General features: G+C 40.0%; 1 protein-coding gene across 16 annotated transcripts in view; it reads left to right on the forward strand.

The window, feature by feature from the left end:
• ESRRG (estrogen related receptor gamma) overlaps positions 1-17,992 on the forward strand; it is a 480,311-nt gene that overhangs the window by 398,267 nt on the left and 64,052 nt on the right. For all 16 annotated transcript variants that reach the window (XM_048843176.2, XM_048843177.2, XM_048843184.2 and 13 more), the window contains one exon: positions 16,779-16,889. In XM_048843176.2, coding sequence (XP_048699133.1) covers positions 16,779-16,889 — 111 coding nt within the window. The remainder of the gene's footprint in view (positions 1-16,778; positions 16,890-17,992) is intronic.

Genomic DNA, 17,992 nt, shown 5'->3' on the forward strand with positions numbered 1-17,992 from the left:
ATTTTCCATAAATTTGTCCTCATAAGCAATTTGATAGACATCTACTATAACTGTAATGGTTGAAGTTTACAGTAAATCAGTCTCCCTGGTTTAAAAAAATCTATAATTTATTAACCCATTCCTCAAAGGTCCAACACTTCATATAAGATTACAAGAAAATCTTGTCACTATTTTTTATTTTAGAGCAGGGAGCATTTTATAATCGGAGTATATTGTCTAATTGTTACAAAATTTATTATGTTTTACTAATGTAAAATCAATTTAGCTCATGATATTAATTGAGCGCAAGATTATGGATGGCCAAAAAAGGCTTCAAAACATGAGCCCATTATTATAACTATGTTTTTCAGCTAAGGTTTTCTATAGTAAGTCTGATCAACATTTAGCTCTGACACTGATGTACAATTGCCATACTGGCTATGTGGGTTAACCATTGTAGTGGTGTACACAAAGCTTAGATAACATAATTCAAGCTGTAGTATTGGTAATTTGATATCACTAATTAACTTCCCGTTAATCATTGAAGTATTAGTCTGAGAACAGATGCAGATGCTGCAAGTAGGATAAATGTCACCCCAGAGTACTGTGACAGACAGTATCACAGAGGGATGAGGGGGGCACCATACAAGTTGACTGGTAAATCTGCTACCCTGTGGTCAAAAATACATTGTTAAATATATTCACTTACAAATAAAGCTCAAGATGAACAGTAGACTACATTTTTGTTTCCATTCTCAGGACTTTTATCTGTATCATTTAGCACAGGTTTTATTAAGTACATTGAAAGGTTAACTCTTTGTCTTTTTTATTTTCTTATTTGCTATTTTGCATAGGTAAAATGTTTAAACTCAGTGTTGCCAGCTTCTGTGGTTTTATCATAAGCCTGGTGAAACTGAATGTTTTATTAAAGCCCTAGCTCATGGAGTCAGGTGATTACATGAGAATCTCAGCTTGCATTTTTAAAAAAGTAACTTTCTAGCTTTCATGGTTGTAGAGAAAAGATTGAAGAGGTGAACTCCACAGGCTCAAAAACCAGAAGGTAAACAAAAAGAACACAACATTTATAATTTTTTAAATCTCATGATTGCTCGGGGACCTGACCTTTAAACTAATTAAAGAAATACCATTACCAGAAAAAAATGAACACTTTTTTTATTTTTAAAACCTCCTTCCCTAAACTACTCTTAGTGCCTTAGTACCGTAGGCCCTGGCCTTGCAAGTAGTTCCATGTATCTGCTTCCATGCTTCCACCTGCACATAGCACCACTGAAGTCAGTGGGTTCTGCATAGATATGAGGGTCTGTCCATGTGAATCCAAGTGTAATGACCGTGTGTAGGACTGGAACCTTCTACCATAAACTGATATAATTTTAAAATCTAATCTACTTTTCATTATTTCTATGGTATATTTCTCACTCAACTTGTATGACAGAACTAGACTAGTCAATGTCACTTTTGTTTCAGTTTCACTTTCTGGTTCTTATGACATGGTATCAGGTCATGATATAAGCATTTTAAAAACCTCTTCCAGGCACAGTCATTTTGAGTATGGATTTCCCCACAGGAGCTGCAAACCAGGCACTCTGTAACATACAGAACAGTTATGAAGGCCTCAATCCTGCAAAAACGTGGGCATTTGCTGAATTTTATGCACGAGTAGTGCCTAGCATTCAATTGAACTCTTCATAAGTGTAAAAACAAGCAGTTTCACAAGCATTTGCAGAATTAGGGCCTGAGTTAAAGCACTCTTATCTTGGAAAAACCACTGCTGATATACCCCAACTTCAGGAGATGTGCTGATCCTTGAAGGCTACATATCTAAGTTTAAAACGGAACCCCCAAAATGATCTTGGTTTATATAATCCCTGAGTAAAGGCTTGAAATTGACATGGGGGAGGGATCCATTTTTTATGTTACTACATGGAGAAGAAGAAAGAGAGAGTGTGCTGCAGCATATTCCAGAAAAATATTTCCTGTCTAAATTCAATTCTGGGTCTGATCCAGCAGCCCGACTCATGTGAGAAGATGTGGTAGAATATTATTCCCAAGTAGTTTATCCAATTAATTATTTGTTGAATACATTATTTATCTACTCTTCTACCAGCTATATAGACTTTCATATGCTATTCATCAGACACATTATTCACCAACTTGTTTTTCAGCAAAAGAAGAATAATTTATTTGCAGATAATTTTTCCTACTATTCAATAAGCTGTAGACATTGGGTCTTTTTTCCTGACACCTCTGCAAATAAAACCGATCCTCCTTCCTGGAAAGACATACCTTTCTTCTTCCTTCTGACCGGTCAGCAACAGAATATTTCAAGCCACAAAATAGCCAGTATTAGTAGGCAATAGCAGCAAGTTGTCATTTCACAAGAGGTCATTTATTTTATAGCGGTATATTTTCATTTAATGTCCATCTGAACAGAAAATCTAAAAGAGATTTGCCTTTGTGTTGAATGGGGGTTTCTTTAATTCAGTGCAACCTGTGTCTTGAAATATAAGATATGTTGCTATGGTTCATTCTTCTGCCTTTACTCTGAGCTTTTTCTTTCATGCCACGAGCAACACTGCAAAGGAGGATGCTGTGATATGGCATGGCAGTACCCTCCAGTGTGAGCTTTTCACCGTAAATTAGACAGATATTTTTCCTTCTAAATGCCAGGTAAAGATTCCCATTATAAAGTAAACAACTGCCCCAGAGAGAAGTAAGAAGGAGGGGGTAGCAACCTGGGATCACAAAGTCCTTGCTGTCACAACGTGTGGCTATTTTTATCACAAACTGGTATAAGCCACCACTGGCCTTTTCTTTTGTAAGAGGAAGCATTTTAAGATATAACGGGAAATGGTATATGGACAGGAAGAAGATTGTACAGAGAAGTGAGGGCATTTGCTGCAGGTACAAGTAACTAGTAGAGTGCGCGAATATTATCTTGGTGGATATTATAATTATTATTTCTATTTCAGTAGGGTATAGAGGCTCCAATTGTGGCCCCATTTTTATAGGCATGTATGAACACTTAGAAAGCCATGGTCTTTATCCCAAAGAGCTCGCAATCCAAGACAACAAGAAACACACTAAAGGGAGGAGGAGAGGAATACAATCAAAAACATGCCTCAATTTATATACATTATAGATCCCATTTTCAAACCAGGGCACTTAAAGGAGTGCCTGCATAAAATCCAACCTCATCTGTCCTGTGTCCAAAACCCACATCTGCATCTGTAAGAGGTGTTTATGTCAGTCCATTTTTGTGTGCAGCTCGCGTACACACATTTTTGTGTGCCAGTTTATTGGGAGTACTCTCATTTCAGAATGTGGCACTCTGTGTAGTCTCCTGAATTATGCCAGTACATTCTAACAAGGGGTAAGATTTTATCTAGTCAGAACATAGACTGTGATTAAACACAGCTCTGACATTAGAAAATGCATTAGTGGGAAGAGATGGTTTAAGCTTCCTGGTTTATTATTTCTCGGGGCAGCAGGAGCTGGACTTTGTAGGGCCCTAAAAACGGGGAGTGGGAAGTGGATTTCAGGACTGTGACAAGAAGTTGGTGTATCCTTGAGGACTGAAGTGCAAAGTTGGGGAGGTTCCACAATGTATGGCCTGGTTCATGAACAGTGACAGAATGAGGGAATAATTATATAGTGCTGCAGCAACAGAAGTATGGTTTGTAAATGTATTGAGTATATGGGAAATAATTGTTTAATAGCAATATGGCTTGGTAATTAAAAATCTATCCCATCATACACTTCATTGAAAACTATAATTAAAACTATAATTTGTTGACTTGTTCCAAAATTAGTATCTCATTTTGTGTCAACAAGAAGCTTAGAAACCTCTTTGCAATCCAGGGAAGCTCAAGGAATGAAAGAAGTAAGAGTTAGTCTGCACTATTAAGAGTGATCTTAAAATGAAAAACAGATGAAAACTAAATTTCCAATTAAGAGACTTAAAACAGTTGTAAGTGAGAATCAAGCCCGTAGTATTTCAATGAAGGCCAATTTAAACTTATCTGGCAGGGTAAAGGAGCTTTTAATCGGGCATAAATGTAGTGTTCCCTTTTACAGTGCCAGATGAGTGTAAATTGAGAATTAAGCCCTAAATCTTTAGAATCGTATTCTGCTCACTTTATTTTTCCAAGTAGTCCCATTGAACTGTCCTTGATGAAGATGAATAGAATTTGGTCCTAAAAACCTAAAAAGAAAAGGCATTTACATAAACATAAAAGAAGATTTAAAAAAATACGGAAGGATCATTTTGTCTGGGGTTGTTGGTGTAAACAGCTCATGTTTTTAACCCTATGGGGTATATTGAATAATGCATCTATTTAGGGGCCTAAATTTTTTATGGTGTTCCTTTAATTTACTCCAGCTCTGTTCCAGGAAAAAGAAATAACTTCTTCTGGGTAATTCTAAGCAAGGTTCTTCTCAGTCTCAGCAATACTGAGATTATCACTTTACATAGCTCTTTCAGTTTATAATATTTGGGACTTTGCTGCGACTTCTGGATCCCGAATTAATTTTTGAAACCAACCGCTCCCAAGTCACCAATTGAAATATTGCTAAATTGCATATTATTATTTCTGAAAGGGATATTGAGATCCTGATTCATGGTATCAATACTTCACAGTCGGATTACTCTAATGCATTTCATTTCGATCTTCCTGTATCTCTTGAGAGTTGCCAGCAAATGGTCCAGAACTTAACAGTTAGACTTCTTTCCTATTAGAGTTGTCACTAGCATCTTTCTTGAATTCTTTATAAGCTGTGCTGGTGTGATCTAGAATAAAAGCTTGCTTGTGACTTTCAAGCATTGATTTGGCTTTGCTCCAGCTTCCTTTTTTGACCTTCTTGTCTCCTTGTATTCCATGTCCATTGCTTGGATCGCAAGGTAGCTGGTTCTCTCCCCATGCTTATCACCTTAAAATAGTGGTTGCAAGTGTTTTTATCCATTGGTGCCACAACACTCTAGAAAGTTCTCTCTCATTAAAATGGTCTTAATTTTGAACTCAGGAACTTGAAAGCCTGCATGTTTGATTTCATATTTAAATAGTTTTAATGAAGAATTGTTAGTATTTTGGGATAAATTGCCCTTGTGTTTTATTTTACTCAGTATTGTCCCTTGAGGTCATATGTATAATAAAAACATAATGTGTATATATAATATGGTAAAGATATATATGCACGCACACATGGCATTTAACTGTGAAATTAACACTTTTCATGTTATCCATAAATGTACTCAATATGCTAATTTAAAAGAGGGCATATTTGGTGCTGGTGATTATTACTTCATAACCAATCACATAACAGTTTTGCAGTTTATGTGCTTTTGCTTTTAGCTTCCTTTTTTGCACAAATTGCAAAAGTTCCATCTTTGCTGAAACACAACCCCTTTCATTGTTTTTAACAAGTGTAATAAAAGGTATAAACATTGTTTGGCCCTTCCTTAATAGCTTATTTCTGATCTCCCTAATCTCAGAATAAATTTGGCATAATTCTAGGGAATTTCTACTGGTGTCAAATTGATGAAAGATCGAAGTAAGGTACTCAGTGTTTGGTACATGCAGTTTGAATCTCTGGATAAGAAATACATTTAGAAAAAGTGCCTGTTTGAAAAGAAGGTTTCCTTTAATTAAGCTGGGGAGGTGAAAATGATGAGTATTGAATGTTTAATGCAACATTTTAGATGCCCTGGGTTGTTTTTTTTTTCTGTTTTTTTTCTTTGCACATTCACCTCATCTTGAGCAGAAATAAAAGGTTCAAGGCTTGTCACCATCAGTTTATAGATAGCTGTTTAAAAATAATGAGATATTGGGTATTGTAAGGCTCAGGGCTGTCTTGCCAGACTCATTTATTTCCATTCACCTTTTGTCAGAATTGCAGACAGAAGACATTCAATTAAAAGTTGTCACCTGTTGCATATGACCTAATTTGTACTTGGAGGTGTCACAGATTAGGGTACTGTGTTTCATATGAAGCCATTTATTTATTTTTTTAAAATGTAAAACAGCAATTCACTTTGGAGACATTCTGGGCCATGTTATAAAATGTGGCACCATTTCTGTAGAGGCTACTAGTCACTGGCAATCACTTGTGCAGAAATAATGGAAAATATTTGCACAAAACCTCATTTACATGGGAAGATTGAATTTAAGTGGGTTTTATGCATAAACATTGTTTTGTTTTATGCACAAAGACTAGTGTACACAAATTCCACATAACGATTGCTGCATGTAAAGTTAAAACTTCTTACAAAGAAGGAGAAAGGATTATCATCCTCATTTTAAGGCAGGGAAAACAAGGCGTAGATAAATTAAGTGACATACCCACAATTATCAAGTAAGTTTGTTGCATTGTAAAATAGAGAACATAAGACTACTGACTCTGAGCCAGCTACTCTAATCATTAGATATGCTATATTCCCAAACTAGAATGTTACAAGGATGTCTCTTGTAAATTCCATCCCCTAGACAAATTAGCAAATATCTTTTGGGTCCTGACCAGGGGTGAATGTAACTTAAAAGTCTGACCAGTTCGGGGGCCGGGCCTCGGGCGAAGTGGTGGGCCTCGGGCGGAAGGGCGGGTTTGAGGGTCAGCCTCCCCCAGCTGGTAGCCCCTCTAGGTTTTTGGCCGCCCCAAGCAAAACATTTGCTGCCCCAAGCTCAGGCGGGGCTGGGGCTCGGAGGTGGCGCTGGAAGCAGAGGGAGTGATGTCACCTTCTCCCAGCGCCTGCAGGGGATTTACTCCCTTCCCTGCCCAGCCGCGCAGAGAAGCCCCAATATAAGGGGTGGCACAAGGCTTCAGTTCCCTGAGGTTGTCCAGGTCTGCTTTTCTGAATTTCAGGGTCCGTATTCTGCTGCTCTCCTTTCTTCCTTGTGTCAGGATCCTGAACTCGACCATCGCATGGTCACTGCCTCCCAGGTTCCCATCCACTTTTGCTTCCCCTACTAATTCTTCCCAGTTTGTGAGCAGCAGGTCAAGAAGAGCTCTGCCCCTAGTTGGTTTCTCCAGCACTTGCACCAGGAAATTGTCCCCTACACTTTCCAAAAACTTCCTGGATTGTCTGTGCACTGTTGTATTGCTCTCCCAGCAGATATCAGGGTGATTGAAGTTTCCCATGAGAACCAGGGCCTGCGATCTAGTAACTTCCGTGAGTTGCTGGAAGAAAGCCTCGTCCACCTCATCCCCCTGGTCCGGTGGTCTATAGCAGACTCCCACCACGACATCACCCTTGTTGCTCACACTTCTAAATTAATTCAGAGACTCTCAGGTTTTTCTGCAGTTTCATACCAAAGCTCTGAGCAGTCATACTGCTCCCTTACATACAATGCAACTCCCCCAGCTTTTCTGCCCTGCCTGTCCTTCCTGAACAGTTTATATCCATCCATGACAGTACTCCAGTCATGTGAGTTATCCCACCAAGTCTCTGTTATTCCAATCACATCATAATTCCTTGACTGTGCCAGGACTTCCAGTTCTCCCTGCTTGTTTCCCAGGCTTCTTTCATTTGTGTATAGGCACTTGAGATAACTTGCTGTTTGTCCTGCTTTCTTAGTATGAGGCAGGAGCCCTCCCCTCTCATGCTCTCCTGCTCGTGCTTCCTCCCGGTATCCCACTTCCCCACTTACCTTAGGGCTTTGGTCTCCTTCCCCGGTGAACCTAGTTTAAAGCCCTCCTCACTAGGTTAGCCAGCCTGCTTGTGAAGATGCTCTTCCCTCTCTTCGTTAGGTGGAGCCCGTCTCTGCCTAGCACTCCTCCTTCTTGGAACACCATCCCATGGTCAAACAATCCAAAGCCTTCTCTCCGACATCACCTGCGTAGCCATTTGTTGACTTCCACGATTCGACGGTCTCTACCCAGGCCTTTTCCTTCCACGGGGAGAATGGACGAGAACACCACTTGTGCCTCAAACTCCTTTATCCTTCTTCCCAGAGACGCGTAGTCCACAGTGATCCGCTCAAGGTCATTCTTGGCAGTATCATTGGTGCCCACGTGGAGAAGCAGGAAGGGGTAGCGATCCGAGGGCTTGATGAGTCTTGGCAGTCTCTCTGTCACATTGTGAACCCTAGCTCCTGGAAAGCATCAGACTTCTCGGTTTTCCCGGTCGGGGCAGCAGATAGATGACTCGGTCCCCCTGAGGAGAGAGCCCCCAAACACCACCACCCGCCTCCTTCTCTTGGGAGCGGTGGTCGTGGAACCCCCATCCCTAAGACAGTGCATCTCATGCCTTCCAATCGGCGGAGTCTCCTTCTGTTCCCTTCCCTCAGATGTATCATCTAGTCCACTCTCCACATTAGTACCTGTGGAGAGAACATGAAAACGGTTGCTTACCAGTATCTGCATTGCTGGTACATGGACGCTCCCCTTCCTTCTTCTGGAGGTCACATGCTGCCAAATTTCTTCACCATCCTCCTGTCCCCACTGTGCAGCCTGCTCTGAATTTTCAGAACATTGTGTCCGTAGAAGTATATCCTGACGTCTGTCCAGGAAGTCTTCAGTTTCTCTTATGCAACACAGGGTTGATGCTTGTTTCTTCAGACCTTGAACCTTCTCTTCCAATATGGAGACCAGCTTGCACTTTGTACAGACAGAGTCGCTTCTGTCCTGTGGAAGAAAGACAAACATGGCACTTCCAGTGCAGGTCACAACAGCTGAACATTCCCCATCCATATTACCTTCCTTCTACAAGCTTCCTCAGGAGTTGTAGTGACTACTCAGAGAAGCCAGCAAGTTGTAAGCCTCAGTGGGCTCTCCCCAGGCAAACTCCCTCTGCTAGCCTCTCTGCTGTTCGCTGCTCAGCTGGTTCGGAGCTGACTGGCTTTTTATAACAGTCAGGCCCACTCAAGGCTCACCTGGAGCAAAGCACTCCCAATTCACACTTTTCAAACAACCAATCAAGCACACGGTCAAACTGTCCCCACAACAGACACTCAGATACTCACCAACACAGCCTCCCTAACGCAGCCCTTAGCGTAGCTCCTCTCAGACAGATCCCAGGTAAAATCTATTTCTTTGACAGGTTTCAGAGTAACAGCCGTGTTAGTCTGTATTCGCAAAAAGAAAAGGAGGACTTGTGGCACCTTAGAGACTAACCAGTTTATTTGAGCATAAGCTTTCGTGAGCTACAGATGAAGTGAGCTGTCGCTCACGAAAGCTTATGCTCGAATCAATTGGTTAGTCTCTAAGGTGCCACAAGTCCTCCTTTTCTATTTCTTTGATGACTTAGGACTCAGTTTTCAAAAAATAAAAATAAAAATCAACGCCTAATGGCCATGCACTTTGCATCTCTGGGTGTGTTTTTAGTTTTACCTCACATGCTTCCAGATATGATGCCAAATGATTTCAAAAAGAAAAGGAGTACTTGTGGCACCTTAGAGACTAACCAATTTATTTGAGCATGAGCTTTCGTGAGCTACAGCTCACTTCATCGGATGCTGTAGCTCACGAAAGCTCATGCTCAAATAAATTGGTTAGTCTCTAAGGTGCCACAAGTACTCCTTTTCTTTTTGCGAATACAGACTAACACGGCTGTTACTCTGAAACAAATGATTTCAGACACTCACAGATTGGCGTCCGTGGAATGCAGCACATACCCCAAATGTACAGCACTAGCACATAAAGATAGCTCGTGTTATCCTTTTTCTTCATGCTGTGTTATTTACTGCACATTTCTAGTATATTGTGCATGTTTTTCCACTGCAAATCGTTTTGATTTCAGGATTAACGGGCCTCATGCTATTCTAATCCTAAAATATAGAAATTACTGACCTGTCTTAATCTAAGTGTTGTTGCACACCTTGTCACCTTTCTGTCTATAGTTATGGAGGAAAAAATAAATTTTTACTCATTTTGGCAAATAAGTGCACAACTCAATGTACATAATATTCACTCAACTTTGTTCAGCAACCTTGTAAATAAGCACCGCACGTCCAGGTTGAATTGGAACACCCTATCAGAATGTTGTCCCGAAGGAGAACTGCATCAGAGTCTGCCACTAAAATTCCTTCTGCAGTTTTTGATACTACTAATCTGGATTTTGCCTCTAATGCTGGTGCTGGTGCTCTTTCTGATGCTGAGTGAGGTGTTGTTCCTTCAGTTTCCTCTCTTGTTAGTCTCACTGCACAATCTAAAACAATTTTGCGAGTCTTACAAGTATCACTTGTATAAGTGGAACTAATCCAATTTCTTATCCACACTGTGGTGGAAGAGGCCACAGAATACAGCAACTTCTGTTGCACATCTTGAGCACATCATTGGAGGGAGAACCTGCCAAGAAGACATTGGTGTGGAACAGAATCCTGATGGCCACAATTCTCACGGCTACTGTAGGGGAGTTATAGAGGAAGCACAAATGAAATCCAAAACATCCCTAAGGAAGTTAAAATGAAGGGTTTGATTCTGATCTCCCACCTATTCTTCACTGCAGTAACTCCATTGACATCAGGGAAGTTAATTTTGATTTACTCTAGTGTAAGTCATTATTTAAATTAATTCCAGTAGCACCCACTGTATGCTAGGAGTTTTTCAGATCAGAAGCAGACCTGACCCCAAAGCATTCAAAGTTGAAGACATTCAACTTAAAGAAGTGTGGGAGAGGGATAAAATCTACTTTAAACAAAATAAAAGTCTGTATCTCAACTATTGTTAGTTGGCAATTTTCTTGTAGGCAATCAGGATACTTGAGGAGGGTTTGAAGTAGAGGATAGGGGCATTGCAGATCAGTTCAGGAACTGTGTTCTGGGCAGAAAGGGCACCATGCAAAGAAGCACAAAGATGTTTGTGGGAGAAGTGAACAAGGGGGCATTCAAGGCTGATATCATTAGTAGAATGGAGGGGATGGTGGCGGGCAACATGATAAAGACACAAAAGTGTTAAGGAGGGTAGGAGGAATAAGGTCACAAATAGCTTAAACTCGGTTCTTAATGTGTGCCCGGGCTTTCCAGGCCTGAGCCCCAGCATTTCTGGGCTTGTCATGTCAGTTATGAAAGTACAAAAATTGCTTGAGCCCCAGCACCTCTTTCATTATGAATTAAGCACTGCTTAAACTTGAGCCAGTGGAGGGGTTTAAAGAATTGCATGATATAGTCAGATGGATGGATGAGGAAGAAGACGTTGAGAGCTGTATCTCACATGGACTGGAAGGGGGTATATGAGTGCTGGGGAAACCAGAGAGGATGAAGTTTAGATGAGAGCCTGGGCAAGGGTTTAACGATGTGCAAAGAAAGCAAAGGTTAGGTTTTAGAAATGTTAGCAGGATAAATGGTGTACTTTGGACATGGCCTGGACATGTGGGCAAGAGAGAGGGAGTAGTCAAGGATGACCCCCACATTAGGGTTTGAATAAAGGGAAGTTTTGGGCAGGGATTGTCTTTTTGTTCTGTGTTTGTACAGCACCTGGCACAATAGCATCCTGGTCCATAACGAGGGCTCCTAGGTGCTATGGTAATACAAATAATAAATAACAATACCTGGTGGTACGTATAAATACGGGATTGGATTGATGGAGACAAAGCAGGAATGCAAAAATAGAGTATGCTTTGTCTGCACAGAAACTGGAACTGAAATAACTAAATTGGTTGTAACTCAAAGCACCTCTGTGTGTGGACATTCTTTATTTCAGAATAATAGTGCCCTGTTTCATTATTACTTGAGTTGGTAAAGAAGTGGTTTAAAATCACACAGGAAGTTTATGATAGGATCAGGAACTGAACCCAGTTCCAGAGAGTCCTAGTCCAGTGCCTTAGGCACCAGACTATTCTTTCTGTAAGATCAGCTGAAGAAACCCTTATGCCATGTTGGATTGTACAGCTACCTCTTAAAAAAAGTTTAGTTACTGCATGCATTTTTCTGTCTCTCCATATATTCTAGCCTGTGACTAATCCTTACCATCTGAGTTTTGTAAATCATGTCTGTGTGTGTGATTTCCCTTCCTGCTCTAACAGGTGATTTAGTGTTTGTAATTAGAGGCAAAGTGGAGTGTTCTGTTTTAGTTGCTTTAGTGTTGACTGCTGAAATCATGTTTTAATTGGTAATTGGCCCATTCCTTTAGTCCATACTGAGATAAAATTCTCATTGACATCACTGAGATATTTCCTGTTTAAGGATTTCAAGACGAAAGCTGACATTAGGGTACATTAGGGGCCAGATCCTTTGCTGATGTGAGTTCACTTGGTTTAGGTGAAGCTATACCCATTTATACCAGTGGCCTCAGAGTACTGTAATAATAGAAGGCTTTTCATTGAAAATCGCAGATCACTTTAATGAGGTGGGCTAAGTACCATTATTTTCATTTTATGGATAGGGAAACTGATGCAATGACAGATGGAGTTGCCAAAGACACACTTGCACAGTTAGGGTTAGAACAAAGGTCTACTTACTCCCTCTGTACTCTAAATGTGTGCCGCAGGGTCTCTGTTAATATTATAAACATACTGGGTTTGCTTGCACTAATTAACTTTATGACCAGGATATCAGGTGTTAATATTATTCCCCGAAACTGAGCCTTTTAAAAGCAACTTCATGCATTGTAATTGTTTGTTTGTTTGTTTTGGATAGGCAAAGTCGAGCAGGCGAACACATAGAGGAGTGTATAGTTAGTTATAATATCCCAAACTGGCAAATATACTTTTTCTGTTGTGACAACTCTCACAATTGCCATGGTTTACAGGTCGGGAATTGGGGGAGAATATATATACACAAAATAAACCTCTCCAACTAGTGGATTCCCATTCACCACAAAAAAACCCAAACAAACCACTTTTCACAAAGGGTCAGACTCTGATATGCTTTCTCACGTTTGAATAACAAATTACTTTGCAAGTAGTCCTTATAAGATTCCTATTGCTTAGTAAGATCCCCAATGTGAGTAAGAGTATCAAAATGTGGTTCTAATATAGTTATTTGCTGTTAGGATTAAGCAAAAAATTAAGGAAGCATAATGGTAAATTCTATGTCTATACTAGTAAAAGGTCCATAGAACCCCAATTTGCTTTTCCATTGATATAATGGTATGTTAAAATCTAACATCGGGGGTGGGGGGGGAATTAAAAAGTATTTTTACACTAAAGTTAGAAATAGTTATGTTACAAAAGTATGTCATTTTAAATTGTTGTTGTTCAGCAATACATTTCCCTAAGACATTAAGAATTATAATGCTCACATGTATGTTGTTGTTTGTAAAAGTTGTGTATATATGGATGTCTAAATGCATGTGTGAGTGAATATATATTTCTATGTATGATTTTGCCACATTGATACTTGTCTGTATTTCCTTCCCATTGAACATGTGAGCAGTTTCAATGACCGCCCTGCACCTTTAAGCGGAGGGGGGCCTGGCTGGCTGGCCGGCCGAATGGGAACAACGCTTTATGGCGGGGAGGAGATGAAAAACTGTTGCAAAAGGGGACAACATGGTCACTGACCCATCCCCTAGGAATGCAGGGTTTAAAAGGGGCAGCTCTGGGCTGAAGCGTCCCTTTTACCCAAAAACATCTGAAGCAGGACCCACTCTCACTCCTCTTTATGCAGGAAAATACCAGGTTTGGTCAAGACCTGCTGTGGGCATTATGCTAGCCGCCCCTTTTTTGTTAGGAGGGCTGGGAAGGAATTTTTCCCTTGCCACCATATTGACTTGGGCGCAGTGCGGGGGGTTCACCTTCCCCACAGCGGGTTCAGGAAGGGCTCTGTTCATGCACGGCATGAAGGGCAGTAGGCCATATGTCATAACTCATTATTTCAGTGTGTGGATGTCCAGTGCAGGTACCTCATAGGAAAGGTATACAGTGACTGGATAAATGGCTTGGAAAAGGACTTAAAAGGCGGTGTTCGTTAAAGGAACAAACAGGGGGTGGTTGGGGACTCCTGTGATTGGTACGGCAGGGAGCCAATCCCCCATTATTATAGCCCACCTTAACCCTCCTACAAGAAGGGTGGATGGTAAGGTCCTGGCAATGGATTTGCTGGAGGCACCTGGATGGAAAAAGAGAGTGAACTGGTAAAAGCCACCTGGGTAATTACGGAATAAACGGGGGGTTACCTGCACTATACACTTTTATCTGTCGTGTAGTCCCAGACATCTAATAATAAAGTTGCAGCCTAATTAAACCCATGTCAAATGTCTCCTTCTTTCGATATAGCCAGACAATGTGTATCTGTGCAAATGCAAGGGAGGAAAAATTGTTCTTCTTGGTAGATTTCTATTATTTTAATTTAATCTTCAGTTCCATTACTTTTTGATTAAACATACTTCTGTCCGATGCAATCCGTCTTTTATCTCTATGAAATCTCCTCCCAAGCAGAAAGAAGGATGACACCTGAATTATGCAGAATTCATTTTCTGTCTATTTTTCTTAACATGCTGGGCAGTCTTTTTATAATTCCACCAATCTCATATGTGGCTTGCTTTAATCCTCTGCCTTTTTCTGAATGTTCAACCAACAAGCCATGGACTTTTTAATGTATTTTCTGGCAGTATAGTTTCTTGAATGTCAGTTTTCCTAGGTGGAGATCAAGCTCATTGGGGTGCTTATGAACATTTATTAACCATTAATTTAAAATTCTCTGTCTAATAAACTGTAATAACTTGTGCTAATGAATGTATATGCTTAACTTGAATTTACAGATAAGCATACACATGTTGTGTTAATCTAATTCTGTTCCTGGTGAAATTACTCTGGATTTATACCATATAACTGCGATCAGAATTTGGTCTTGTGTGTAATATATATACACACAAATATGTTTATGATAAGGATATATGAACACACTGTAAATACATAGATACATAAATACATAGAGATTTCATTCATAATCATGCTTTGACCTCTGTGGGTACATGATTGCTTTATTTTATGATTTATACAGTGTAATTTATAAATGTATATAGATTAGATCTGTAATTAATCAAAAATGTGCTCCCTGTGTTTAAGTAAACGAATGTACAGTTTCAGTTAAAATCATATGATCTCATGCAACACCGTCCAGGCTTGGAGATCACTACACAGTCTCATGATTAGCAAAGAGCATGGAGAACTCTTGCATAGAATTGTAGGTTGTGTATTGTAGTTAATGACTTACGGCCTGATTTTAATACAAATCTTTTCTCATGCTCATAACCTTTACTCACAATAGTATTGAAGTCAATGGGAGCATCAAGTAAGGAGTCTACTTGTGTGAGTAAAAGTTTGCAGGATTGGACCCTTCACTTAACTTCTTCCGATCCTCAGCAACTAGTGTGTCGAGCACCTAAGTGTGTGAATAACAGAAAGGAAAGAGAGGGACAAATGGCCAGAAGAAATGTAAAAGAGAGAAGAGCTGGTTGTGGGATTTTTGACCCCGCATCAAAATATCCTTCTCCCACCAAAATCCATTTAGTCTCTCTCCTGTTTTGGTTGGGAAAAGGAGTGATAGATCGTCCCTTGCAGTTAGCTTTTTTTTTTTCACCAAATCATGTCCATAGACAGCACACTGATCCTTGCTCTTCTAGCCCTGCCAAAAGTGGCTCCAGACAGCAGCAGATCCCAACATCCCATGTTAAGTAGAGGACTGGCCCTACAGAAGGGGCTTTCACAAACTGGAGCTCCCATCATTTGTAGATTTTTCTGAGTTCAAGCCAGCTCTGGAAAGAAGGAAAGATGAAGAGGAAGGATGCGGAGAAGCAGCATATATGATGATCGTGGGAGTGAAAACACAGGGAAGAGAGAGGAATAATGAATCAGATAATGAAAAGAGAAGTGTGCAGTGAGGACATTGTCACATGTTGAGTTCTTCAGTAGTTAAATCCGTGTCATCAGGGCAGGCACAAATTTTGTGCTTGGCACTGGTTTTCTTGTTGCCTTACTTACTGGCTGAGGTTCCCTCCTTAAAGGGTTGTACTGGCACTTTTTCTGGCTGCCTGGAATCTGTCTGGATGATTCAGAATGAAATAAAAATAATTTGTTGCTTTATGAATGCCGCCTCTTTTTTTTTTTTTTTTTTGCTAGAGCAGCTCCCGCTTGTTTCAGGAAGTTCAGTTCATATAAATCCCATGCCTAGACATCTCAGGTAACACAAATGTACTACTTAAGCCATATATAATATGACAGCAGAATGCAAATGCTGATTTGGCTTTACTGATATCCAGATGAATGCAGCTCTCCGTCCTTTGCAACCCCAACGTAACCCCTCCATTTCAGAAGGATTTTAAACCATGTTTGTTTCCCTATAATACTTCGAGAGGTTACTCTACAGTTACTGCAGTCAATTCTCTAGACTATCTTAATTAAATACAGCTCTACTATCACAACAGGATTCAGTGTTAATTGTTTCTGAAGTTCTCATTCTTCATGGTCCTTTGCTTCATAACAGTAGCCTAGTAAATCTATTTACGCTTATAACCACATATAGAGGTTGACAAAGCTTCTACTAAAGAGGACTGTTCAGCTCAGAATGTCCCCAGTTGAAAGAGCTCTAGGCCAAACCCCAGTCTCAGAAGCTTTTAGCATGTTAGTAGCAAGATGTTATGAAAATAACTGAAATATTTTAAAATGGTCTTCTCAACAAGAAATTATAGTCTAAACTTTTATCTTGTTTGTATGAAAATATAAATAGGTTGCAAGTACTTATGAGTATTTATATCTTTTTCTGTTGCTTTTAGTAATTATGGTTGTGAGAAAAGAAATTTGCATTGACTATGCTACAGAAATCTGTCAAAGCGCTAGGTAGAAGATTGTCACGTGAAATGCATCACATGGAAAGCATTAAATAAGTGTGTGTTTATTTTTCCCATTTTAGGGGTCCGCCTAGACAGAGTACGTGGAGGTCGCCAGAAGTACAAGCGCAGAATAGATGCCGAGAATAGCCCATACCTGAACCCTCAGCTAGTTCAGCCAGCCAAAAAGCCATGTAAGTACATCAGATGTATCAGCTTTTTCTCTGCCTCCAAAACATCAATAACTCATGGACCCATTTAAAGCTTCCATGGACTTCTGTAGGACAAGAATTTGTCCCTAAAAAGCTACAGTAAGCGCTATATGTTATGCAGTTAACATGAGCATTTAAAAAAATCTTATTAGTTATTTTCATCTTTTCTCAGACTGTCAGATGAAGCTTTTTACAGGTGGAAGCATATTAATGCATGGTTTATGCAGTGCACATTTTTCATTTACAGGTTATATTTATTTTCATTGGTACATAAAACGGTTCATACTGTGATCATTAGTTCATTGGAGCTTCTAGTTTCAGATTTCACAAGAAAGTGATTTTTGTAGTTTTCACTAACTAAATGAGTTTGACTGCTCAACCTCCCAATGAAAATACATTAGGAGCCTCATTAATTTATAGCTATAGAAGGTTAACACACTAGCTAACATTAGATGAAAAGAGGAATGTGCTACACTAATAACAAGCATAGGTTGGTAGTTCTATCTCTGATGCCGTTATGGGCATTATGTCTTTTTTAAAAAAATGTCCTTGGGAAAAAAAATTAAAAAAAGAGAGAGAGAGAGCTGATCATCCCTTTGCTAAATACAAGTTCCGTGCTCTTTGCGATTAACAAAACATAGTTGGAGGTTTTGCTCTGCAGCGTGTACAAACTCAAGTAGCAACTGTACTAATTCCATGAAGTAAATTTAACTGCATTATATCTCTAGTGCAAGAGACTACAGACTTAGCCTACAAAGGTATGAATTTCCTACCAAGTGCTTGTGAACTCTTCCATACACAGAATTCCCATACACAGTTGTCACTGTCAAGAAGGCTATTTTGCTATCAAAGCGGGACAAACCTTCCCACCCCACCCCCCACATTTAGGGAAAAATAAACGAAGCATGGAGGTTTTGTGCCCGTGACACTACCTAGCTGTGTAGAAAACAGTGTTGATTTCATCTCGTGTTCCCCAGTAGGGGACACTGCTGTGTACAATACACATGAGCATATGGGGATCTGTAGTGCAAATAAACAGGCTTTGAACTGTAAGCGAAAGGGCATTTTAGCTATGTCAAAGGAAA

This window comes from Caretta caretta, chromosome 3 (genome assembly GCF_965140235.1).
Source record: "Caretta caretta isolate rCarCar2 chromosome 3, rCarCar1.hap1, whole genome shotgun sequence".
NCBI classification, from domain to species: domain Eukaryota; kingdom Metazoa; phylum Chordata; order Testudines; family Cheloniidae; genus Caretta; species Caretta caretta.